The 26,742-nt window shown below is 44.3% G+C and overlaps 1 protein-coding gene across 7 annotated transcripts in view; it reads left to right on the forward strand.

The window, feature by feature from the left end:
- Positions 1-21,980, forward strand: part of Srrm1 (serine and arginine repetitive matrix 1) — a 32,240-nt gene extending 10,260 nt beyond the window's left edge. For 3 of the 7 annotated variants that reach the window (XM_052715578.1, XM_052715583.1, XM_052715584.1), the window contains 13 exons: positions 322-525; positions 1,805-1,993; positions 2,237-2,356; positions 5,693-5,967; positions 10,105-10,185; positions 10,585-10,671; positions 12,527-12,671; positions 13,025-13,066; positions 15,956-16,084; positions 17,232-17,693; positions 18,458-18,653; positions 19,772-19,981; positions 20,945-21,980. In XM_052715578.1, the coding sequence (XP_052571538.1) occupies positions 322-525; positions 1,805-1,993; positions 2,237-2,356; positions 5,693-5,967; positions 10,105-10,185; positions 10,585-10,671; positions 12,527-12,671; positions 13,025-13,066; positions 15,956-16,084; positions 17,232-17,693; positions 18,458-18,653; positions 19,772-19,981; positions 20,945-21,049 (2,245 nt within the window). In that variant the 3' untranslated portion in view covers positions 21,050-21,980. The remainder of the gene's footprint in view (positions 1-321; positions 526-1,804; positions 1,994-2,236; positions 2,357-5,692; positions 5,968-10,104; positions 10,186-10,584; positions 10,672-12,526; positions 12,672-13,024; positions 13,067-15,955; positions 16,085-17,231; positions 17,694-18,457; positions 18,654-19,771; positions 19,982-20,944) is intronic. The other 4 variants (XM_052715579.1, XM_052715581.1, XM_052715580.1 and 1 more) reach the window with 4 other exon arrangements.
- The last annotated feature ends 4,762 nt before the right edge of the window (positions 21,981-26,742 follow it).

The raw sequence follows: 26,742 nt of genomic DNA on the forward strand, positions 1-26,742 counted from the left end.
TGAGGAACTATGGTTTTAAGCACCTTCATCTGAGGTGTTGGTCTTTGAATGATCACTGGGAATAGTTGAGAGCCCACGCCTTCTCCTCAAGTCAGTGCCGCCTCTTCTAACTGCTCCGCGAGGCTGTTACCTCTGTTTGCTTGTCCTTCTAGTTCTGTCTGGCCTTTTCCCTCTCAAGTAGATGAAATGGATATCTTGTTTCATGTGAAACTTCTCAGATACAGACAACAGTGGGTAACTTAAAAGATTAATCCTTGATTTTCCCTTTGTCTGCGCCATACCACATTATTCAAAAATCTGAAAAAATTGCTTTCATCCTAGACGCAAATCCAGATCTCCTTCCCCTAGAAGACGATCTTCCCCTGTCAGGAGAGAGAGAAAGCGCAGTCACTCTCGATCTCCCCGTCACAGAACCAAGAGCCGGAGCCCTTCCCCTGCCCCAGAAAAGAAGGAGAAATCTCCAGAGCTCCCAGAACCATCAGTGAGAACAAAAGACTCTTCAGTACAGGAGGCTACGTCTACAAGGCATGTTCCTAACATCGTGTTCTACCACCTGCAAATGTATATTGCTAAATTAAATGCTTGTTTTCCTTTTAGATACTTTCTCTTTTCTTTTTTCTTTTTTTCTTTTTTTTTTTAATTACAAAGTTAGTATGGGAAAATGAAGCTGAAATTCTATTCTTTATAAGGAAAATGTCCTAGCGGTAGCCACTTGTCTTTTGTATTTTTTTCTTTTTTTCAATGTGCATTGGTGGTTTGCCACGGGTCTCAGATCCCCTGGAACTGGAGTCACAGACAGTTGTGAGCTGCCATGTGGGTGCTGGGAACTGAACCTGCGTTCTCTGGAAGAGTAGCTAGTGTTCCTAACTGCTGAGCCATCTCTCCAGCCTTGTCTGTTGTATTCCTTTAAACATTTTATATATTGTAATGTGATGTTCCTACCTCCTTGCCACAATAAACTGTGGACAAGTTCCTGTTTTGTTTTTGTTTTCTTTTTGAAGTAGGGGGATGTAACTTAGAGCTTTGCACATGCTTTGTCACTGACCTACATTCTCAAACAACTTTTACCCCCTAAATCTAAAGAGGTTTATTCATTTCTGTTAACTGGAGTACAAAATATGCCAAATAAAAGCCACTCCCTCCCTCTTCAATGGGAACATCTTGTGCCCTCTGGCTGCCTTAGGCTTGAGCATAATATAGCTACTGCGCAACAGCTCCCATAGTCCACGAGGCCGCCTGGCATGCCGTCCATGAGACTGCAGCCCCTGCAGTTGTGGGCCTGCGCAAATGATGGTTGAACAAGTGAGGGGATGCTGTCCTGCCTGGACTTGGTGTCCGTTAGCTTCTGTCCCCTCATGGTTCCAGAGGCTCCCAGGAGTCAGCCTTTGTGGACTCCAGCAGTTGGACAGTGGCACAGTCCTTGCCCACATGTGAAACAGGGATATGAATTCTTAGTTGCTCAATGAATTCTGATATGTACCTATCTTTTAAAGTCAGAAGTCTTTGCAGATATTGAAAACTTTTTAGAATAAGGTGATCTATATCTGTTAATTTATTATTAGTAGGGGACAGGTCACGCTGTTTAGAGTACAACTTTGTAGAGTTGGCTCTCTCCTTAACTTTAATGTGGGGTTCCAGGGAATTTAACTGAGCTCAAGCTTGCACCATAAGTACTCACCAAAGACAGCCATTTTGCCAGCCCTAGAAAACCCTTTAAAAAGAGAGCCAGGTCAGTATATTGTTGTATTGGCTTAGGATTCTCAGAAGAGTGGAGAAAAAAAACAAAACACTGTCATTTTCACAGTGACATCCTGAAAGCTCCCAAGCCTGAGCCTGTACCAGAGCCCAAAGAACCTTCTCCAGAAAAAAATTCCAAAAAGGAAAAGGAAAAGACTAGACCAAGATCGCGATCACGTTCCAAATCACGATCTCGGACCCGTTCTCGATCACCTTCTCATACTAGACCAAGACGGCGACATAGATCCCGATCAAGGTGTGTTATGACCTTGGGATGAGTATGCAATTTAGGTTGTAAGTGGTGATTTTCAAGGTAACATCGTAAACAGTGTCAAAGTTGCAGAGAATGTTCAGAATGAAGGTTACTCTGCATTTATGTGAAGTCTACTTTTCTGTGCACTGTAAAAATCTACATAAACAAATTGTGGCATTGGAAATTAGCGCCAATAAGTTCCTTGTTTTTAGTTTATTTGGGGCCTAATTCTGTTTGTTATGGCAGGTCTTACTCTCCTAGAAGGCGGCCAAGCCCAAGAAGGCGACCATCTCCTCGAAGAAGAACTCCACCGAGACGGATGCCCCCTCCACCAAGACACAGGAGGAGTAGGTCTCCAGGCAGACGGTGAGACTCTGTTAGTGGCAGGTGCCTGGCACTTCAGGGTGATCTTTGGTCTAATTTCAGGATCTTTTTGTTTTTATTTGTTTGTTTGCTGGAAGACATGTCATACATTATACTAGGGAATGTCTTCTAGACAGCCTGATGCACTTCAAATGCGGCACTACTTGAGCTGTGAGAAACACACTGTCAGGAAAGAGTCAAGTCACTGGTCTTGTAGGCCCTGTGTGTTTTACCTTCTAAGACTTGACTAAAGGTTGTTGTTTGTTTTTTGTTTTTTTTTTGTTTTGTTTTGTTTTTTTAAATTTTTCGAGACAGGGTTTCTCTGTGTTGACTTGAGCCTTTTGTGGAACTCACTCTGTAGCCCAGGCTAGCCTTGAACTCACAGAGATCCACCTGGCTCTGCCTCCCGAGTGCTGGGATTAAAGGCGTGCGCCACCACCGCCCAGCTAACTAAAGTTCTTATAAAGGACAGAACCAAGGGCTAGCAGTGTGCTTTAGATGTTTGCCATGTAAGCATGAAACCCTGGGGTCTATTCCTCAGTACTGTACAGACTCAGGTGGAGTTTCGTTCATATCTGTCATTCTAGCACCCTGGAGGTAGAGGGAAAAGGATCAGAAATGCAGTCATCTTCTACGTAAGACTGTGAGACACACACACACAGCAAAAAAAAAGAACTGGCTGCTTTTTTGTTTGACTTTTTGAAATGTATAAGTGTGTGTTTATTGTGTGTACAAGTGTTTTGTCTGCATTTTGTGTACCATGTGTGTGCGGTACCCCCAGAGGACAAAAGAGGGCATCAGACCCCTTGGAACTGGAGTTAGAGATGGTTGTGAGCTGCCATATGGGTGCTGGGAACTGAAACCATCTGCTCTGCAAGAGGAACAGGTGCTCTTAACCCCTGAGCTGCCTCCCTCCCATCCTGACTTTTAGCTTACTACGGCTTCTGAAAGGCAGCTGGCTACAGAATTAATCAGGTTACTTAACCGTTTTTGTTTTTTTTTTAAACCCATTTGCTATTTTACCTTAAGTTTTAAGAACGTACTTATATTGTATGTGTATACAAATGCAGTAACTTGTGCCTGGAGGTCAGTGGACAACTTTGGAGTTCTTCTGCCTTTGGGTGGTTCTAGGGGATTGAGCTTGGGCTCCTGGCTTGCACAGCAAGTACCTTTACAGTGTTTCTCTTTTTTATAAAAATATTTATCTTGAGTATGTGTAGAGGTGTGTGTTCAAGTGCGCCAATGTGGATATGTACGTGAATGCAGCTGCCTGCAGAGGCCTCCAAATATCTTGGAGCTGGAGTTACAGGCAGTTGTAACTGGTGGTGCTAGGAACCAAACTTGTGTTCTTTGGAGGGCAGCTAACGCTTTCACTGCTAAGCCATCTCTCCCACCCTTTGTAGTGAAGCCTTTTGTAACAACTCAGAGAAAGGTAACATAAAAGGAAAGTTCCCCATAATTCCATTCCTAGATAGAGGTGTTGCAGAGTATTTGTTTCCACTACTAAAGATGTGTCTCTGCCTAAGCACCTTCTGATTGGTTTAATAAAGAGCTAAGTGGCCAATAGCTAGGCAGGAGAGATGGTTGGGACTTCTAGGGAGAGAGGGGACTGATGGAGGAAGAGTGTAGGTGTGCAGATTTTGTCAGATGTGTTGGATGTGCCATACCAAGAAGAGCCACGTGGCAGAACATAGATGTAAAAAATATGGATTAATTAAGTTATAAGAGTTAATTGGGGCCGGGCGGTGGTGGCGCACGTCTTCAATCCCAGCACTCGGGAGGCAGAGGCAGGTGGATCTCTGTAAGTTCAAGGCCAGCCTGGTCTACAGAGCAAGTTCCAAGATAGGCTCCAAAGCTACACAGAGAAACCCTGTCTTGAAAAAACAAAACAAAAAAGTTAGCTGGGAAAAAGCCTAAGCTAAGGCCAAGCTTTCATAATTAATAATAAGTCTCAAGTCATTATTTGCAGGCTGACGGTCCAAAGATAGTCCAACAAGAAAGCTTGATACATAAAGCCATTACTAGTAGTTTACAATGGCTACATGTGACAATTAGGCATTCATCTAATTCAGCCAATAGTACTAATTTGTTTTAAACATTGCTGAAATGTGTAATTTGCTTAACCATTCTAAAATGGGCATAAGATAAAATGTTTTTATCTTAGATATTATTTTATAGCAATGAGATTGTGTCTTAACTTTATACAAAATGAAGCCTGCTACACAGGAACAGAATTTTCTGCCTTATTGATATGTTGCCTGGGCCTGCTTTCCGAGTGTGCTTTGGACAGAACTTAGTTGTCTATTCTTCCTTGTTGCTGCTGGTTGAACCAGGGCCTCACTCAGGCTGAGCGTGTACTCCGTCTCTGAAGTATACCCTAGCCCTGGAAAAGCTGTTGAGTTAATGTTCTTTACCAAGAACCACGGCAACTACAAAAGAGGAAAACATCAAATAATCTCCAAGTTCTATCTGTGTGCAGGTAGGACTTTCAGACCCACACTTCAACAGCAACAACAGATACCATCTTCCTTGGGGAGTGGTGTGAGGTACCGAGACTTAAACATATAGCATTGTTGCTGCAGCTGGTGGACGGGACAGGTGTGCCTGTGGTGGAATTCCAAGCGTCACACTTTTCACGCTGATCATTAGAGAAGTAATGCCAGTGCTCCTTAGTCCACCGTGAGGAAACAGCATCTCTCACATTGGAGTTTTGCAAGCGGCCTGTCTCAGTAGTGTGCACTGAACAGTTGAGCAGTCAGTGTTTTGCAGATTCTGTAGGATTCCCTTTCAGCCAGTTTCTAATCTCACACTCAAGGGAGGGTTTCTTTTTTTCAGGTTCTCAGGAATTCTTCTGCCAAAGGTGAATTCTGCAGGTACACGTAATTGCAACAGAACTTAACCACAGATTTTACTGCAGAATTCGAGAGGCCCCTACTTCTAAGTTTATGTAGCTAAATGAATTTCAAACGTTGCACATGTTTTTAGTGCAACTTAAAAGTTACTTGACATCACTCTGAATGAGCAATACTCTGTCACCCCCAAAGTTATACAGACTCCATAACCCCATTATCACTCTTCAGGAAGGGGCAACTTTGTTACTGGATTACAGCATTCACAGCTCAAACACAATCAGAATGAGTTATGTGTGTGTACTCAGAAATAGATTGTTTCCTGTCCTAGGTTATGGTTTTGTTTCCAATCTTTTTGAAGTAATTTGTGCACTTAGCTACATAAACTCAAAAGTTGGATAAAAATAGCTGTATTTTTGCATACATTATACATACTGTGAAGTCATCTTCAGTGGGATGCAGGTAATAAAGTGAATGCTTTATTCCGCAGAAGGAGGCGCTCTTCCGCATCGTTGTCTGGAAGTAGCTCTTCATCCTCTTCATCTCGTTCCCGGTCACCACCAAAGAAGCCTCCCAAGAGGACATCCAGCCCCCCTCGAAAAACTAGAAGGTTATCTCCTTCAGCAAGTCCTCCTAGGCGAAGGCACAGGCCATCATCTCCAGCAACTCCACCACCTAAAACTCGCCATTCTCCAACCCCCCAGCAGTCGAACCGTACAAGAAAAAGTCGTGTTTCTGTGTCTCCAGGAAGAACTTCCGGTAAAGGTAAAAACACAAAGCATTATGTTATCTTTGGCATCAGGATGAACCCAGTTGTACCCACCTTCAGAAGCAGCTAGGAGGTACTTTATATGTGACATTGTAAATGACTTGCCTTGCCTTTCTGTTTTCAGGGCTTTGCTGAAAGGGGGTGATATGTAAAGGTAGTTTGTTTTTCCAGTGCCCTTTGTGTGGGCAGGTGGCCAAGCAGATCAGTAGCTTGGGGCTATTTGAATTGGGGTAACAATTGGAACTTGTGTTCTTACTGTAAAGATTTGTTTTATTACTCTGAGACCAGTTAACTATTCCACCCTCCCCACACCCCTTCTTAAGGCTTTTTGTTTGTTTGATATCTTAGTTGAGAACTTTGTGTTCTGGTTTTTTTTTTTTTTTTGGTCACATTTGTGCCCCAAGGAAAGATTGATTGGTTTAGGGTCTAGGCAGGGATCTCGGGTGCTGTTCTCGTTCTGTTCAGTAGATTGGTTTCTAAGAAATTGATGATCTGTGATTGTGCCAGCCAAGTAGAATGTTAGTCTGATAGTGCTGAAACCCCAGCAAGCCACGACTTTTTTCTCCACAAATATGCGTGGAGAAAGAGGAGAATAGGATCCATTCGAATGGTGCATTAGGTGCTAGGACTGGAGTAAGAGAGGCAGCCTGAAAGGTGAGTGGAGTGGGTGGGAGGCTTGGGAAAGCTGCTGTAGCAGTTGGATTTTAGAGAGGGTGTTCTGAGCCGGTGACTGCCCAAGTGCTGGGATTACAAGGGCGCACCACACTGCTGCCCTTTTAAACCACTTAGACTGAGAGGGATGAGTGCAAAGAGGACCTGCTGGTGGTGGCAAGCCGTAGAGTAATGTGACTTTAATGTCCAGTTCATGTAGTGACAGATAAGATGTTTAAGACAGCTATTACACACGCACTGTGTTATTTTCTGAAGTTCCCATTGCCATGTCCTAATCTGATACTTACTTCTCTAGCCAACTGTCTTTTCTTGGGAACTCTACACTTGTAAATACTTCTTTTGTTTAGAGCTAGAAAGCTCCCTCGGGGCAAGACACTCTTAAGTGTTCCCCTATTATTTTAGAAAAATACATGTTTTTTCCATTTAGATCATATAGAAGAATTACTTGAAAATACATGAACAGAAGGAGTTCTTCTGTTAAAATAGGGCAGTTATTGGGATTTATTCGTTCCCCTTTTCATGAGTCTGCACCGGTGCCAGTCTCTCCTGTTTTGACATAAGCCTTGTACACATGTGATGGGCATTTGCAGTTGAGAGAAGGTCATTGTAGGGAGCAGAAACCTGCCGCGTTCTCTGCTCTGGGACAAGCTCTTTAGCCAGACAGTTGTGCTGCGGACAGCTTCGTCTGCTTTATGTCCACTGAAGCTCAGAATTGGTTTGAACTGTGTGGAAATGACCCTTGGGTTGAAATTTGAGAGCTAGAAAAGACCTTGGCAATTGTTAGGTGACTTAGCCAAGGTCAGCTAGTTAGTCAAAGAATTGAAGAGCTCATTCCCAGTTAGGCATGAGAACTGTCAGAGTCCAGATGCTTTGTGATGACGAGGGAGGAAGAGGAAGGGCGCAATGAAGGTCTTGGCTTCTCTACTGAGTACCGTGATTTCAGAACTGCCCTCTTTTGGGTCTCTGGATACTTAGAACTGGCGGATGCTGTGATGTGGGGTTCTTGTTTGTAGTTCATGTAGCAGATGTTAATTGGGGTCTTATGATCTGCTGTTGATGACAGGCAGATGAGGGGAGAGTAAGGAGAGAAAAGTGGGGGATTTGGGACTAAATCATTCTGAGTGTACTTTACAGTCTCATTAAGTGTTTGAGAAACTTGGAATCAGTTGTAATCCAGGTGCTGCATAAACTTGTACCTTAATCAGGTGTCCTGGCATGCATGGCCTGTATCTTTTGAATCGGCTAAACTATATAAATTGTGCTTTGTGGATGCTTAATGTATTTTACTTGTTCTGGTTACAGTAACTTAACTTTACAAATTATCTTTTGGGCAATCTAAGATTAATAATTAATAGGACTGTTGAAATGCTTTAAAATTCTGGTTTTAGAGTTCTTTTAGATTTCTGACTTCATGCTAGAATGATTTGCTCCTTGAATTCTTAAAACACTATTAACATAACACAGTAAAAAAAAATCTCATTTAGAAAAATAAAACAGAAACACTTGTTACCTGTAATAATGTTTTTTTGTTTGGTTGGTTTTGGTATTTGGTTTTTGTGTCCCCCCCCCCCCCCCAAGACAGTTTCTTGGTGTGGCCTTAGCTGCCCTAGAACTAGCTCTGTAGACCAAACTGGCTTCAAACTCACAGAGATCTATCTGCCTGCCTCTGCCTACTGAGTGCTGAGATTAAAGGCGTATATCACCACCGTTTGGCAGAATGCTTTAACTCAGGAGTAGGATAAAGTGTATGCTATAAATACTACTAAAGGCTATTTTAGTTAAGCCATTAATGAGACGTTAAGTCAGGGTGAACCTACCCATGTGTTTATTACTTCTGTTTAACAAAATAGGTAATGTTGGCTAGATGTGATGGTATGTTCCCCCTCACCCCCTAGACAGGGTTTCTCTGTGTATCCCTGACTGGCCTAGAACTTGATCTGTAGACCAGGCTGGCCTTGAACTGAGCTTTGATTCACCTACCTCTGCCTCTAGAGTGCTGGGATCAAAGATGTGTGTCACCACCACCTGGTAATAGTGCACTTCTTTAATTCTGGTATTACATTGCCATTCTGAAGCCAGACAGTAGTGAGATCTTGTCTCAAGAAATATAAAAGCAATGTTAATTTTAATTATGTTTCTTAAGAAAATGCCTTCTCACAGCCAAACAAACCACCTTCTAGATAGTTTTAAATTTTGATCCTCTGAGATGGTAAATTTGACATGTAGTCAATTTCCTGTTTGTTTGTTTTGATTTGATTTGTCTTTTAAAATCTTGGGAATAGTATCTTGTTATGTCATCTAGGCTGGCAGTCCTGTCTCAAGCCTCCTCCTTGTTGGGATTTTTTTTTTTTTAAAGGTATGTTCTGTGCTAGGGTATATACGCACAATGCAGGTACCCACAAGCCAGATGAGGTTTCATATCTGGAGCTGGAGCTAACACGTAGCTGTGAGCTACTCATATGGGTCCTCTGTAAGAGCAGCAAGTGCTCTTGACCACTGGTCTCCTCTCCAGCCCCTGTTACTTTTATGAATTTTAGAATTTTAGATGTTAACCATTCTCAACCAAATTCAGTGGTTTGTCCAAATACCGTTAGTAGGTAGAATCATTAACTAAAGGAGTGTAGCTCAGGGATACAGGGCTTGTCTACTGTGTGCACCATTTCAGTAGTAATTTTCTCTTTGATTACTTTAGCAAAGATGAGGTTGAAGTGTTAGAGCGCCGGTTCTTGTGGTATATACTACCTTGTATAGTCTATGACAATCCCTAGGGTGTTAAATAAGGTATAACTATATTCTATCGAAATTCATTAGTCATTCACAGGTAAAAGAACTAAGGGATGACCTGGGGTTGGTTGGTTTCTTTGTTTTTTTGAACAGCGTTTCTCTGTGTAGCCCTCACTTATCTTGGAACTCACTCTGTAGACCGTGCTGGTCTTGAACCTGGAGATCTGCCTGCCTCTGCCTCCCAAAGTGCTGGGATTAAAGGCGTGTGCCGCCGCCGCCGCCGCCGCCGCCGCCGCCGCCGCCGCCGCCGCCACCACCACCCATCTGTTTTGGTTATTTTCTTTAAAAAAAAAAATTTTTTTTCTGGGAGTTGATTCTCCTCTTCTTCCTTGTTGAGACATGGTCTCTGGCAGGCCCCCCTGCTTTCTCCTGCTTGGTGTGTGCTCCAGGTTAGCTGGTCCAAACTTCCAGACCATTCCCTCATCTTCACCTTCCATTTTGCTGTAGGAGTTGTGGGGTTACGCGTGCATACCACACACTACATCCAACTGGTTTTAGTGCGTGGGCTTTGAGTAATCAGTGCAGGGTTCTTGCTAGCCCTGTAGAAGTTTTTGAAGCTTTCCATATTTAAATTTTAGGTTTTTTTTATGTGAACAGTCACACCCCATTTTTGTACTATTAAAATACTATTCTTTTTTTATTGTGTGAGAGATTTTTTTCCTTCACTTGTTTTTTAGTGACAAAACATAAAGGTACTGAGAAAAGAGAGTCACCTTCACCAGCACCCAAGCCGAGAAAAGTGGAGTTGTCTGAGTCTGGTAAGTTGTAATGATTTTCTAGAGGTTGTTTTTTTCTTTTCTCCTTCCGTAGTTGATGGTTCCCTTTGGGTTGGAGATTGGTTGTACAGGGCACCACAGTAGAGAAAGCTGAAACTGAAACTGACATCACAGACAGTTGGAGATTCCCGGCTCCAGCATTTTAAGTGTTCTGTTTCCTTATGTCATTCATCTTAACCTCATTCTCTTCCTTCTGGGTTTGGACATAATTGGGGTTTGATAGCTAGCTGAAATGTTTGTAGAATTCCTGTCTCCCCGCCTGACCTGTAGTCAATAAGTTTAGTAGTTGATAAAGGTTCGAATGCTTGTTTGCGTGTTCAGTTACATCACATTACCTGTGCATAACTAAAGAAAAGCTTTCTCAATGCATCCATCTTTCAGAAGAAGACAAAGGCAGCAAGATGGCTGTAGCCGATTCTGTGCAGCAGAGGCGCCAGTATAGACGACAGAACCAGCAGTCTTCCTCTGGTATGGACACCAAGAAAGTGCTTTCTACCTCCACACCTGTTGGAACCCCAACACTTGGGAGGTGGAGGCAGGAGAGTTCCTGTAGAGTATGAGGCCATTAAGGGCTACATAGTGAGAGTCCCCAAAACAGCAAACACAGAGAAGACTGTAGTATCAGTCAGTATTCAGGAGGTGGAGGGTCAGATAATCAGTTATTCTTGGCTACATAGTGAACTGGAGATAGCCTGGACTACATGAGGATACCTCCCTTTTACATATACATACATAAATATATGTGTGTGTGTATATATGTGTGTGTGTGTGTGTGTGTATAATGCATGTGTGTTTTACCTGCATGTATATCTGTGTACCATGTGTGTATCTGGTCTCAGGAGGCCAGAAGAAGGCATCAGATCCCCTGGGATCTGGAGCTGTAGACATTATGAGCCACCATGTGGGTCCTGGGAATTGAACCAAGACTATTGTTTGCCCAGCATCTCCAGTCCTGAGACCCTACTTCTGAATGCGAGGGGGTGAGGGACAAAGAGTTTGCCTTCATGGGAATTTCTGTGTCTAAGTTGGCCACTGTGTATATTTCTTATTTTAAGCCCTTAAATTTTTCTTTTAAATTGTTACATTGTTATGAAAGTGATAAATCTGGTCAGGAGTGTGGTTCTGTTGGTCTAGTATAGCTTACTGTGTGCAAAGGCCTGGGCTTTATTCCCAGCATTAGTAAAAATAAGGTAATTGACCTAGAGTAGAATACTCTACACATTTTTACTATAATAGTTAAAAAAGAGAATTAAATTGGATAACTAATTTATTCCTTAATATGCAGGAGTCTGTGGTTTAGAACATCTTAACTGGGTTTTTGTGAATCTTATTTTTTGCTAGTAGCTTTTTGTTTTCTCTTTTGATTAGTTGCCTTTTGTTGGTCATTAAGGCTGCTTTTAGGTATTTTGTTTGTTTAATAGTAGGCAGATGAAGTTTTCAGATAGTTTTAGTTGTTGGATTAAAGAGAAAGTGTGCAGAAGCTTGATGTTTACTCCAAATGCTGCACTTGGGTTTTGGTAGGTTTGATTTCGTTTGAGACAGGCTTGCCTTGAACTTGCTGTGCAGCCAGAAAAGACCGTAAGCTTCTGCCATACTCCACTTCCTCAAGTGGTTATTGTAATTATTATAGCAGTCATCTTTATTTTCTATTCCAAGTAATTTATTGATGCTTTGCTTTTCTTTTGCTGCTGGCACGGAACCCAGGGCCTGCTCATACTAGGCATGTGCTCTTCCACTGAGTTACTGAGTTGTACCACCAGCCTTAAGATTCTTTTGAAGCTTTATTTTGTTAATTGGAAATAATGACTGACTTTTTGTTCTGTCCTGTTTCTGAGATAGTCTCATTCACACAGGCTGCCCTTTCATTTGCTGTGTTGCTGAGGCTGGTGTTGAGCTTTAGACCTTGCCTCTACTTCCCTGTCAGCAGATACGGACATGCACCAGCAAGCCTGGTTTAAAATCCCTAGATTTCTTAGAGGTGCATACAGGCCTCAGTTCTCTTGATAGTAAACTAGCCTTGTGTTTGCTAGTTTTCTGCTGGGTATGGGAATATTGACTGCCACTAGAATTGTCCTGATTAAATTGTACTGACGGTACTGAGAACTGAACGCCATGGCCTTATGCCATATTAGGTAAATGCTGTATCACTGAGTTTTACTAGCCTCTAAGTAACGTTTTTTTGCAGTGCTGGGGGTAGAACCTAGGACTGAGCATGCAGTGTAAAAGCAAGGGTGAGTGTGAGTGATTTTGTGTGTTTGTGTGTATGTGTGTGTGTGTGTGTGTGTGTGATATTTTGTTGTTGTTCTTTGCTCTGTGATTACAGACTCTGGCTCCTCTTCCACCTCAGAAGATGAGCGGCCCAAGAGATCCCATGTGAAGAATGGTGAGGTAGGCAGGCGCCGGAGACATTCCCCTTCTCGGAGTGCCTCTCCATCACCTCGAAAGCGCCAAAAAGAGACTTCTCCTCGGTAACAACCTTCGTTAATGGTTTTGACTGATCTGTGGTTGGGTTGAAACTGTAACTTACAGAGTGGGCTGCAAAATTATTTTAGAATTGGCTAATTCTTCCTTTTGAAAACTTAAGAGTGGTTGGGTCTGGGGTTTTGGTTAGCTTGTTTTTTTCTTGCTTTTGGTAGTTCTCAACATTAAAACTAGACAAGTTTTGAGTTATTGCCTTATTTATGCATGAATATAAAGAGCAGTTAAATCATAGCATTAATTCCAGACACTTTGAAGCTTTAAAAAAAAAAAGCTACCTCCACAAGAAGAGTTTAACTTGTGAATGGAGTTCTTGACACTTGTTTCTCTCCGCTGCTCTCAGGATGCAGATGGGGAAGCGATGGCAATCGCCAGTGACAAAAAGGTTGGTTAGACACTATTATTTAAATTAGGGTTCCCTACCAAGTTTACTCCCCATTTTACAGATGAATGTGTCAGTGGCAAAAGTTAAGTTGTTTTGGTTTTTAGTTTTTCTTCAGTCGTGTGAGATGAGTGATATGGAGAGCAGTGTGTGAGGTGTTGGTTTTAGAACTCCTTCTAAGCTGGGGATTCTGCGACTTGGAATTAGGGTGACTTAAAGAAAGTGAGAAAACCTTAAGGGGAAACTTCAGAATGCCAGAAGTGAATGTCAGGGTTGGTCTGTAGTCTGTGCAGAAGTATGGGGAACATACCTGTGAGGTGAAAGTCTTCACTGTGTTTCTATTTGTCGTGTATGTGTGTGGGCACACGTGCCACAGTATACCTGTTGAAGGTCAGAGGACACTTGTAGGGATTGGTTCTCTTTGTTCACTGTGTGGGTCCTGGGACTCGAACTCACTTAATTCTTCAGGTTTGGTGGCAAGTGCCTTTATCTGCTGAGCTCATCTCAGCAGTCCTGGCTTTCTCCCCCACCTTCCACTGACTGAACTTTTTTGATCATGTGCTTATGTGACCATGAAGCCATAAAATTTTAGATCCAAATCCTATATAAAAAATCTTATAGTGGGCTGGGCAGTGGTGGCACACACCTTTAATCCCAGCACTCAGGAGGCAGAGACCAGAGGATCTCTGAGTTAGAATCCAGCCTGGTCTACAGAGTGAGTTCTACGACAGCCAGGGCTCCACAGAGAAACCCTGTCTCAAAAAACAAACAAAAAAATCCTTTTAGTTCAGGCCTGTCTCACAAGTGAGAAAACACAGGGAGGAGAAGTGTCCCACGCCTGGTCTTGACCTGTGCCACTGACATGCTGTCTGTCATCAGTTCCCTTTTCTGAGTACAGGTTGACCATCCCCTGTCTAAACTGCTTGGGAGCAGAAATGCTTCCTGTTTTTTTAAAGTCTTTTTGGGAAGACATTGGGAAGCAGTAATGGAACAGAGTGGGATATTTATGCTGTGGAGGGAACTGTTTCATGATAATGAAAAAAAAACAGAAATATGAAAGAAATAAATTGGATACAAAATTATTTTTCTCCCAGCTGCATTGACTTCTGGCTTCTGTGAAAACAGTAAAATTAGAATTAATGTTCCTAACTGGGCGTGGTGGCACATGCCTTTAAACCCAGCACTGGTCTACATAGTGAGTTCCAGGACAGCCAAGGCTATGTGGAGAGAGAGAGAGACACTGTCTTAAAAAAAAGAAAAGAAAAGAAAACCAACAAAAGACAAAATGAATATTCTCTGCTGGTTTGTTTCAGACAGGATCTTTGTATGTACCCCTAACTGTCCTGGAACACTATATAGACCAGGCTGGCCTAGGACTCATAGAGGTGCACCTGCCTCTGTCTCCTGAGAGCTGGGATTAAAGGGGGTACCCCACCACATCTGGCAGAAAATTATTTTGAGTTATGACTCAGTGTCATATTTTTGTTGTTGTTTGTTTGCTTGTTTTGAGACAGGGTTTCTCTGTGTAAACCTGGCTGTCCAGAAACTCCCTCTGTAGACCAGGCTGGTCTTGAACTCAGAAATCGCCTGCCTCTGCCTCCCTAGTTTAGGGGTTAAAGGTATGTGCCACCGCCACCACTGCCCAGTTCAGTATCATACTTTAGGGAGGGTAAAATTAAACATGATTTTGAGTGTTTATGTAAAATATTAAGATGAAGTACTAATCACAGATCATCTGCAAATCTAAATCAGATCTGGTTGGAAGTAAAATCTGGTAGTGAATTTCTGGCTTTTCTCTATTTAGTCTCAAATAGGAGCCGGGGCCTGGTAAACTTTAGAAGCTGAGTTCTAGGTTCACAGCATCAGTCCTGACTGGGCAAAGAGCCAGGAACTGTTTGCGTTGTCTTCTTTCTCATTGTATGTCAGTTTGCCTCAAAGTGACAAGCTGGCTTAGCCCACAGTTAAATGAGTCTTTTTGAGGCTGCTTCTAGTTAAGTCTGTTACAGAACTCAGAATCGGGGTGGACTTGGTTCATGAGTGTATTTTTAACACATTACCCCCAAGGGCAGCCTCATCCTCAGCTTTGTCGTTTGTCTTTAGGGTATTAGGTGTGATACCCAGTTCCTTGTCAGTGCTGGACATGTATTTTTAGTTAGATGGTAAAGGTTGGAGAGACCCCTCAAAGGTAGAGTGCTCGCCTAGTGTGTGCAGACCCTGTGCTCTGCTGTGTTGGAGAGGAGGGGCAGTGTGGAGCAGTGGCCTCCAGGTGTGGGCCTTAAGCCATTGGTGTCTGTTAACATCCTGAATGTTTCTCATAGAGAATCAGAATACCTGAAAAGCCTTTTCAAAGCACAACTTGGCTTAACTTAACCCTGACGTGGTCCACATAAGTCTCAGATATGTGTATCCCAACTAAAAAAAAGTATTCTAGGGCTGGGCGGTGGTGGCGCACGCCTTTAATCCCAGCACTCGGGAGGCAGAGCCAGGTGGATCTCTGTGAGTTCGAGGCCAGCCTGGGCTACCAAGTGAGTCCCAGGAAAGACGCAAAGCTACACAGAGAAACCCTGTCTCGAAAAACGAGAAAAAAAAAAAAAAAAGTATTCTAGTCAGTCTTTTGAAATTTTTCACTTTCTCTGTTGGGTGATTTATGTTATAACCAAATACTTCTTTTGGAAGCTAATATCACAAAGCTGTGTTGTTTTACCCAGACCAAAAGTGAAACGTTGATTTTTAATTGTTGTTTCTAATGTTGGCTACTACCCAGGGTCTGGGCTGAGAAAGTACCCTGGAACATAAAGTAGTAACATCTCTTCCCTGGGTTATTTGCTGGAATTGTGCTTCCTGGGCCTTTGATTAGAAATGTCACTGACTGAGAATCAACTCTTGCTTTAGTGGTAGAAGGAGGAGAAGTCCCTCTCCACCACCAGCCAGAAGGCGACGATCTCCTTCTCCAGCTCCTCCCCCTCCTCCTCCCCCTCCTCCTCGGCGGCGCAGATCTCCCACCCCACCACCACGACGAAGGTACTGTGTCTTGGATTTGGGGCTGTCTCAGCCCTCAAACCTCCCAAATACTGGAGTTACAAATTGGAGCCATTGTGCCTAGCTAGAGTTACTAAATAATTGCCCAGTTCCACTCTACCACCTTGCCTGAAGATTGGCTTATTGTAAATCTGAGCAGGAATTTAGGTTGAAAGACCCAAGCACAAATTGTAAAGTTAGCCTGAATGTTGTGTTAAGTCTTAATTCCTAGGTAACATAACAGGACTTCCTCACTTTTAAGAGAAAAGCCAGTTAGAACTTTCAGAGATATCTTTGTCTGGCCGTGAACTTGCACTAAAAAGTGGTCCTTTGAAGAAGACTGGATTGGGAGCTTAGTCAGTGAACTAGGATGCTAGGTCAGAGGAGCCAGCACATCATCACATAAACTATTTCTTTAGTTTGGTGTGTGCGTATTTTGTCTGAGTGTGTGTATGTGCATTGTGTGTACCTTGTGCATGTGAAAGCCAGAAAATGGCAGTGGATCCCTTTGAATTTGTGTTAGGAACCTTGGTGAGCTACTGGGTGGGTTCTGGGCACCAGCAGCTGAGCCACATCTCCAGCCCCTGCCACATAGAACTCAGTAAAGCAAACTTTCTCAATTGGCCGTTGTTGACTATTATCACCTGGCAACAGCTGATACTCACAGTACCACAAAGCAGTGTGAGGTTCTCTTATCATGAAACAGTGAATTGATTCCATATATAAAGTCTATGAGCTGGTGAATTTAAATTGTTTCTGAAAACTGCAAATTTCTCCATTCAACACAACATGGTACCCTCTTGACAAGTATAGTGGTGGACATCTTACTTTGAAATATATCCCTTGGCATAGTGCTAGCTACAGGATATTTATAAGTGGTTACTTTGTGTTTATTTAATTTTCATAGTTCTGGGTTGGCTAGCAGGGTGGCTGAGTGAGTGAAAGTACTTGCCACACTGGTGTACTGACCCAAGTTTGATCCCAGATTCCATATAAAGGTGGATGGAGAGAATTGATTGCTCTGACCTCAGCAGTGGCAACTCACTTGCACTCATGCAGAATGTGTGGGCATGAACACACCCAAATAATAATAAATGGGTTTTGATTTCTGGATTCTGTTGGTTTCAACTTAATGGTATGTTTTTTCTAGGACTCCTTCTCCTCCCCCACGCCGCCGCTCACCTTCTCCAAGAAGATACTCTCCTCCCATCCAGAGGAGATACTCTCCTTCCCCGCCTCCAAAGAGGAGAACCGCCTCACCCCCACCCCAGCCCAAGCGAAGGGCATCACCATCTCCACCACCAAAGCGCCGGGTCTCCCACTCTCCACCTCCCAAACAGAGAAGCCCCCCAGTCACCAAGAGACGTTCACCCTCCTTATCTTCAAAGCATAGGAAAGGGGCTTCCCCAGGCCGCTCCACCCGAGAGGCCCGATCACCACAACCAAACAAACGGCATTCGCCCTCACCACGTCCTCGAGCTCCTCAGACCTCAAGTCCTCCCCCTGTTCGAAGAGGAACATCAGCATCACCCCAAGGAAGGCAGTCCCCATCTCCAAGTACTAGGCCTATTAGGAGAGTCTCCAGGACTCCGGAGCCTAAGAAGATTAAAAAGTAAAAATATTTAATGCTTTTTTGTTAGGAGTACATAGTTCTGTAACATGTAGAATCCTTTCCCTATTGAACACTTATAAAAATAAGAAAGCTGGGCAGTGGTGGTATACACCTTTAATCCCAGCAGAGGCAGGCAGATCTCTGTGAGCTCAAGGCCAGCTTGGTCTACAGTGTAAGTTCCAGGACAGCCAAGACTACACAGAGATACCGTCTCAAAAACCAAAATAACACAATCAAACTTTAGGTATTGTTCATGTTTTTCCACTTTGAACCTAGCTCCTTGTAGCATAAATGCTAGAGGGCTTTACTTGGTTCTTAACATCTGGTATTTTAGAGATATGCTTCTGAGTCTGAGATGAAACAGCCTCTTTTTATTATTTTTTGTCAGTGGGTGTTTTGCCTGTATGTGTCTGTACACTGCCGGTGGACAGTGTCACAGAGGCCAGCAGCAGGTGTCAAATCTCTGAAAAGGTAGTTAATTGTGAGCCGTGTGGGTGCTAGGAAATGAACCCTGGTTCTCTGGAAGAACAGCCAGTGCTCATAACCACTGAGCCGTCTCTCCAGACCCTGAAAAGCATTTAATGCTGATACAGAGGCTTCAGGAAGCTAAGAAACTATCACTAGTGTCCTGTGGGATGCTTCATCAGTATAATGGTAGAGAGTTGCGGGCATGAGTGACCCCGTAAAAGACTTGGGTGACATAAAAGCAGTATGAGCCTCTGTCCTCAGTGCTATGTGTTGTTTTGTTTTCCCTCTCTGTCTAGGGCCGCCTCACCAAGCCCTCAGTCCGTCAGAAGGGTTTCCTCTTCCCGATCTGTCTCTGGATCTCCTGAGCCAGCAGCTAAAAAGCCTCCAGCACCTCCATCTCCTGTCCAGTCTCAGTCACCCTCCACAAACTGGTCGCCCGCAGTACCAGTCAAGAAGGCTAAAAGCCCAACACCAAGCCCGTCCCCTGCCAGGGTGTGTATGTGCCTTGTTTTGGGCATCTTTATAATTAATCGAATGGGGATAATAGTGGGTGCTTATAGTTCCAGCACTTGATGGACACAGCAGGATCAGGAGTTGAAGGCCAGCCTGTGGTACACAGTGAGACCTCTCTCAAAAACAATTAAGTTAGAAGTTAGTTGAATTCATACATAAATTTAGTGTAAAGACAGTCTTCTGTTGTATGCTGATTCGGTTAAATAATCTTTGATTCTGTGGTATGAAAGTGATTTTTGTTCAATAGAAACCATACTTTGAATTTAGATTTTGATCCTCTTTTCTAGGTTAGTGAGTAGCAAAAAGTACTGTTATTGACTGATATTCAATGAATTGCATGAGCCATTCAACATCTTACAGTCAGCTTTGGGTTAGATGACTGCCTAGCTGTAGGCCAGTGTGCATGCTGAAGGCAGTTTGACTAAGCTGTGGTGTTCAGCGATGTAACTGACTTAGATGGGGTATAACTTAGAGGGCTTATGAAGATGCAGCCCTGTTGTAAATGGAACATCTGGGCTAATAAGGAAGATGGCTTGGTGGATACAAGTACCTGCCTCCAAGCCTGAAAACCTGAGTTCAATCCCTAGGACCCATGTGGTAGGAGAGGACCAACTCCTGTACATGGAACATCTCTGCAGCAGAGTAAAGCAGACCACTCCCACTTTAAAAGGGTGTAGTTCAGGATTTGTCCTGGCATTTTTTGGACTCAGCCGGCACCACATACTGAAATCCTGCTATGTGTTAGCCAAGCATTGTCAGAGGTTTCTAAAATTGCCCCTCATTTAATGCTCGGGTCAGGAGCTGGAAGGCAGCTCATGGTTGGCCCATGACTCCAGCTGTTGGCACCCCATTCACATCCTGAAGTTGGAAACCTGGCTTAGAGTTAGTAGGGAAACTGTACCAGTGAGTCAGTGTCGAGGCTCTTTCGTGCTGGTTCGTGGGCAGGCCGGCTGTGTGCGCTTCACCTCCTGAGAATGCCTTCGTTGGGGGCAATTGTCTCTGCACTTCTGTGAAACGTGTATTTAAGAGTCCCTTGAGGACATAAAACAGGATTGTAATCAGATCGATTACCTCGCTGTGTCTTTCTGGGTTTCTAGAATTCTGATCAAGAAGGAGGTGGGAAGAAGAAGAAGAAGAAGAAGGACAAGAAACACAAAAAGGATAAGAAACACAAGAAGCACAAAAAACACAAGAAGGAGAAGGCTGTGGCTGCACCCACTGCAGCTCCTGCAGCCCCTGCAGCTGCTTCTGCTGCCACCACCACATCAGCACAGGAAGAGCCTGCGGCAGCACCCGAGCCCAGGAAGGTATTCACGGGCCTGTCCTCTGTTCCTCATGTGCTAAGGTGTCCTGTTGACCCGCTAGGAACAAGGAGAGGAGGGCAAACGACTTCCCAAAAGCTTAATGATGGAATGCTTTGAATTTTTTAAAACTACTTTCCGAGCAGTGCTGGGGACAAGAGCACAGGGCTTTTTGTTGTGTGTTAGGCATGGGTGCTACCACTGAGCCACACCCCCAGACACTCACTAAATGCAACCAAAAAAATTCACATAATGGAAAAAAGTGGGGGGCCTCCCAAGTAACTGATATCGCCTATCAGTGTGCCTGTAGAAGCCATTAGTTCCTTCCTTCCTTCCTTCCTTCCTTCCTTCCTTCCTTCCTTCCTTCCTTCCTCCCTCCCTCCCTCCCTCCTTCCCTCCCTCCCTCCCTCCCTTCCTTCCTTGTTGCACTTTACCTGTGTCAGGACAATTTGCAGGGTTAATTCTAGCCTTCCACCATCTGGAGTCCTTAGGATTGAACACAAGTCTTCGGGGTTGGTGGCAAGCTCCAAGCTGTCTAGCCTGGAGTTCACTAGATAGACTGGACCACACCTAGACCCCCTCCTCAGCACTTGGGGTTGCCAGTACACTGCTGCCTGTTCTTATACTTGCATAGCAAGCATAGGGGTGTAACTCAGTTTGTGGGGGCCTTGCTTAACATGCTCAAGGCACTGGATGTGACTCCCCTAGTGCCAGATAAACTGGGTGTGGTAGTATGGTGCTTGTAATCCCAGCACTTGGGAGGCTGATCAGAAGCTCAGGGTCATTCTTAGCTCCTTAACAAGTTGTAAAGGAGCCCAGGGACAAAGAGACTGTCTCAGAAGGCCTGATTTCGGGTGGGTGGGTCTCGGGTGTGCAGTCTGTGTTGTTGTCGCAGTTGGTTCTGGTCTGGATTCGGCCTGTCCTGCTGTGTCTCAGACTTACCCTCTGCCCCATGTGCTTTGTCTCCAGGAGACTGAAAGTGAAGCTGAGGACAACCTTGATGACCTAGAAAGGCACCTGAGGGAGAAGGCCCTGCGGTCCATGCGGAAGGCTCAAGTGTCCCCACAGTCCTAGGTGGACATGTTTGTTACGTTGTAAATTTGATTTGGTTTGTACTCAATTCAATTTCAAAATTGCTAAAATGTGTTTGAGCTTTAGACTATAACATTTGTTGTAATAATTGCTAGGTTGAAGTTCACCATGTTTTAAAAAAAGGGGCATGGATTTACATTACAAAGGCGTCCATGGTGTATTAGTGACATTCTTCCATTGACATTTAGAGCGAAATATTTTAAGCCAAAAAAAAACAACAACAACTTTTTTTTTAAGGGCGTTTAAATATTGTTGACGTTGTGGTTCCTTTAAACGCCCTTGCCTCTCCCCAGAGTTAGTTTGGTTTCCCTCACCCCCACCTTTTTCTTCTTCTCCTTTCTCTTCAATTTGAGCACCCATGTACATTATGCTTTCAGCCTTGGATAGGTTCGTGAGCTTGCCCAGAGTGAGACCACTGTTGAAGGACAAAGGTCTGAGTGAGTGTTTTAATGCCGCCAACACTCCTGTTCTGTGGAGTCTCTGCTGACACCTCGGGGTTCCAGCTCTGGAGAGCAGGGCGGCACTGCTCACGGATGCCCAAGAGTCTGTCTGTGCATGACAGGCTCATACGTTGATTTAGAACTCTGGGATTTTGTCCTCTTTGGGTTGGTTTGTTTTCCTTCTCCCCCTTCGTTCCCCCCCCTCTCTTTTGTAAAGGCAGTTTATCTGACCCAGCAAGAACCCTTCAGTTAGATAAATTTGTTTTATGAAACTTCGTGGCTCCCATCCATATTTTTTCCCTACTCTTCGAATTGGTACACACAACTGAAGAGCTCTTGCATTGGCAGGCTGGGAGGGCCTGGACTTGGACATAGTGTCTTGGTTTCACTTGTTTTATTTTATTTTATTTTTTAACTAAAGCTATATAAAGCTTGTGGATTAAACAGAATAAATTTCTAAATTTAAGAACGTTGCCACTCACTTTTATTCACTTTCCTGGGTACTACAAAACAACTCTTAACTTCTTGGTAGAGCTGGTGTTCAGGGAAGATAAAATGATGAAACAGGACTTTCCCTTTTTACTTTAATAATTAACTGCAAAGAGTGCTAGGAGGGGAAGTATGGGGAGTTCTCTGAACATGGAAAGCAGGTGAGGCAGATCCAGCAAAAGCAGAATCTAGTTGAAGTGGAGAGCACAGTATCATTGCACTCGAGTGTGGAGGGAGCCTGGCACACCCCAGAAGGGAACTTGGAGCAGCCTGTGTATGTGAAGGTGAGAACTTGGGCACCAGGAGTCTGAGCTGTGTATTTGGACCCATGGGTAAATTTGATAGTAATTTCTGACAGTTGAAACAGAAACACAAAATGCACACGTCTTATTTCAAGATAACTTAAAGGTTTTTGTTATTTTTGGCTTTTATCCAAAAGACACAAACAGTTAAGACCTTGGTAGTGATGGGCTGGTTCTACATGGTGTATGGGGGTGGGGGGCTAACAAGGAAGAAGGTACTAAAGGAAGATCGCCCTGCAGGACTCCATACCCCGGAAGAGTGGAGTCTCACAAGTGCAGAACTAACTGCCCAGGTTCTCGAGTGTGTTAACGTGGAAAGGAAACTTGGATGACACGGGAGAAGCAGTGTTCAACTGCTGGAGGTTGACTCCCAGTGTGAACACGCAGTGAACGCCAGTGGAGGATTTCTGACGACTCCTGCAGCTTATGAGTTTTCAGTCTCCCCTTTAGCTGTTCTTAGCAGTGACTCCACATTACCCAACTGAAACCAGACAAACAGCAGTCTTTGGCTACACAGTGAGGTCAGGTTGTTTAGAGGCTAGCCCAGGCTACATGACACTCTGTCTCAAAGATGGAGCTGGGTGTGTTAGCACATAGCTATGATCCCAGCACTCGGGAAACGGCAGGAGGGTTGTCTTTCTGAGCCTTGTCTCTAGTTTCCTTTGAAACGGGTCTTGCTGTTGCATTCTTGAACTTTCTGTAGCCAGCCAGATGAGTCAGCATTTCAGCAGAGAGCACAATGGGACTCAATTAAAGTAATAAGGAAATGAGGTGGGAAGGGACTAGAGTGGGTATAATGAAGATTTTTTTTTTTACACGTACGAGACTGTCAAATTAGAGCATTTTTTGTTCATTTTTAAAGATTTTTATTTTTTTTAAGGAGGGCTGGGCATTCAGAGTGTGTTTACCTAACATGCACAACGCCCCGGGTTCACTTCCAGTGCTTGGAAGGTGTGTGCTGAAGAATCAAGTTCAGGTTAACATGAGATCTTGGGGACAAAGGAAAAGTTGGGGTTTAAAGTGATGGGTTCAGGGCTTCGGGAGAGACGGCTCAGCAGTCAAGACACTTGCTGAGGTCCTGAGTTTAATTCCCAGCAACCACATGGTGGCTCACAATTGGGATCTGTGCCCTCCTCTGGCCTGCAGGTATACATGCAGAGCACTCATACATAAAAAATACAAATAAAAATTTAAAGTGACCTGTTCATGTGCCAACATAGACAAGGGATCACATGTCATAGTTTCAGCTGTCAACTTGACACAGTCTTAGGAATCGCCTGGAAAGAGGGAACCTTAGCTGAATAATTGCCTTCAATCAAGTTGGCCTGCGGCCATGTCTGTGAACCATATTTTCAGTTACTAATCGTTGGAAGGCTCAGCCTGCTGCAGGTTTAGGCTGTTAAAGCCAGCCGAGTAGGGCGGCGGCGGCGCACGCCCTTAATCCCAGCACTCAGGAGGCAAAGGCAGATGGATCTCTGTGAGTTCAGGGCCAGACTGGGCTACAGAGTGAGATCCGGGACAGGCTCCAAAGCCACACAGAGAAACCCTGTCTCGAAAAACCAAAAAGAAAGAAAGAAAATCAGCTGAGAACTGGATGTGGTGGCACATGCCTTTTTAATCCCAGCACTTGGGAGGCAGAGGCAGGTAATTTTTATTAAGTTTGAAAAGTGAAAGCTAGCTGAGCAAGCCTGTTAGAAACATTCCTTCAAGGTTTCTAAGTTCCTGCTCTGGTTTCTGTAAGACAAACCATTTTCCTCCCAAGAACTTGTTTTTGGTCTTGTATCACAACACAGAAGTAAGCTAGAGTCCTGTCTTATTTTTAGTTATGTGTATGTGTGACCCAAGGAGGCTATAAGAGGGCATGGAATGGATCCTGTGAAGTTAGACCCAAGGCACTGTGACCTTTCCAATGTGGGTGCTGGGAACTGAAGTTCTGCAAGAGCGGTATGCTCTTGACCTCTGAGTCCAGTGAGGGTCTCCAGACAGGGTCTCACTGTAGCCCTGGCTGACCTAGAACTCTCTTGTAGATCAATCTGGACTTGAACTTACAACAGATCCACCTCCTTCTGCCTTTTGAGTGCTGGAAGAATTAAAGGTGTGTGCCCCCATTCCTGATACTTTTCTCCCTTTTTGAGGTATGACCTCGTGTATCCCAGGCTGATGGTGAGTTCAGGAGGCTCTTACCTTCATTTTCTAAGTGCTGACAGATGCGCCCACTTTTCCTGTGCTGATGGTCTAAGGGCCTCGTGCATGCTGTGAAAACTCAACAGCTGCATCACTACCCATCTCCACCTCCTTTTTTATGTAGCCCAGGCTGGCCTTGGTCTCCCAACTGCTTAGGATTACAGGAATAGTATACATTTCATTTGCGTGATTGCTGGGTGTCAGGATCTGAGGGGGAAAAAATAGATGAACTGAATACCCTACATATAAAAAAATTTTTTTTAAGATTATTTATTTATTTATTTATTATGTATACAATGTTCTGCCTGCATGTATGCCTGCAGGCCAGAAGAGGGCACCAGATCTCATTACAGATGGTTGTGAGCCACCATGTGGTTGCTGGGACTTGAACTCAGGACCTCTGGAAGAGCAGCCAGTGCTCTTAACCTCTGAGCTATCTCTCCAGCCCTAAAAAAAAATTTTTAAAGTACAACATGAGTTTGTTAAACATCAAGGGAAATCTGCTTGAACTATGCAAAGTTAAAAAGTGGAGGTGAGGCTGAGGAGACAGCAGAGCGGGTGATGAGCAAGTGTGAAGACCTGAGTTCAAATCCCCAGCATCCCCATACAGCTATAAACATGGCAGCATGTGCTGGAAATCCCAGTACTGGGAGATAAGACCAACAGAATTTCTGGCCAGTGAGGCCAGTCAATTGATGAGCTGTAGGTTCATTGTGAGATCTTGTCTCAAAGAATACAGCTGTGGCAAGAGACTGAGGAAGAGACCCAACATCTGGCCTCTTCCATAGGTGTTCCAGGGTACACTTAGACCACACAAAACGCAGTTGCAGCCCTGCCAACGTGGTTTTTACAGCCATTACAAAACAACTTCCTATGAGATGGTAGCCATGATGGTCACCTCAGGGCTCTGTAAGGATTCAGTGGGCAGGACCTGCCCTGGGTAAGGCTCAGATGCAGGGGTGAGGTTGGCAGCTGTGGTGGGATGCGGCAGCACGGAGCCGTGGGGCGTAGCTAGTGTCTCAGATTCCTTTGCTGCTAACTGGGCCAGGATGGGTTAGCATATTTAAAAGGCTGTGCACTGTCATTAAAGGTTTGATAGTGTTTGTCAAATATTAGGTACTGGTAACTTCGGGACTTGCCACCCCACACCTAGCAGACCATGTGGTGCTGTGGATAATAGTAAAAATAGTTCAGAGGCAAAATGTGGAAATGGAGGGGTTGGTGGGGGTGGACCTGGGGCGAAGTACAACGTACAAAAGGATGAGAATGTCTCAGGGAGACTGGTAAACTGATGTCATTCACGATGGATTTGCACACAGAAGCAGGAGGATTACCAGCTTGGAAGCAGCCTGGCCTGCTTAACAAGAACCTGTATCAAAATATAAAGTTATCCAGGAGTGGTGGCACATACCTGTAATCCCAGCACTCAGGAGGGAGCAGGTGCATCTCTGAGTTGTGGGTCAGGCCTAGTCTACAGTTCAGGACAGCCAGGGCTACACAGAGACACCCTGTCTTGAACCTCCCCCCCAAAAAAAATAAAGTTATGTCGTGTGTGTGTGTGTGTGTGTGTGTGTGTGTGTGTGTGTGTGTGAAAAAAACAGGCTTATAGCTATGATACCAGCACTTAGGAGGCAGAGGCAATAGATCTCTGTGTGTTCAAAGCCACCCCGGGCTGCAAAGCAGGCGCCAGGCCAGAACAGAAGACCTTCAGGTTTCATTCTGTGTAGTGCTGCTATTCATGAGGCAGTTTTGACTGCTGAGGCAGATTCCCCAGCCAGTCCAGTACCTGCCTTGCACTCCTCTGCTTCTGGAGGTTGGCACAAGAGGAACTGCAGTTAGAACTCTGAGTTTTACATTGTAATAAATTTCAAGTGCCGGGTGGTGGTGGCGGCGGCACATGCCTTTAATCCCAGCACTCGGGAGGCAGAGCCAGGCAGATCTCTGAGTTCGAGGCCAGCCTGGTCTACAGAGCGAGATTCAGGACAGGCACCAAAACAACACAGAAATCCTGTCTGGAAAACCCAAAATAAATAAATAACAAATTTCAAATGAATCTTTGGTTTATTTTTTGTTTTTTTCCAGACAGGGTTTCCTCTGTGTAGCCCTGGTTGTCCAAGATCTTGCTCTGTAGACCAAGCTGGCCTCGAACTCACAGAGATCTGCCTGGCTCTGCCTCCCGAGTGCTTGGATTAAAGGCGTGCACCACCACTGCCCGGCTTCGAATGAATCTTAATCAAAATACATTACAACCAACCCCCTT

The sequence above is a fragment of the Peromyscus californicus genome, unplaced genomic scaffold (genome assembly GCF_007827085.1).
Source record: "Peromyscus californicus insignis strain IS unplaced genomic scaffold, ASM782708v3 Scaffold_5__1_contigs__length_169319896, whole genome shotgun sequence".
NCBI lineage: Eukaryota > Metazoa > Chordata > Mammalia > Rodentia > Cricetidae > Peromyscus > Peromyscus californicus.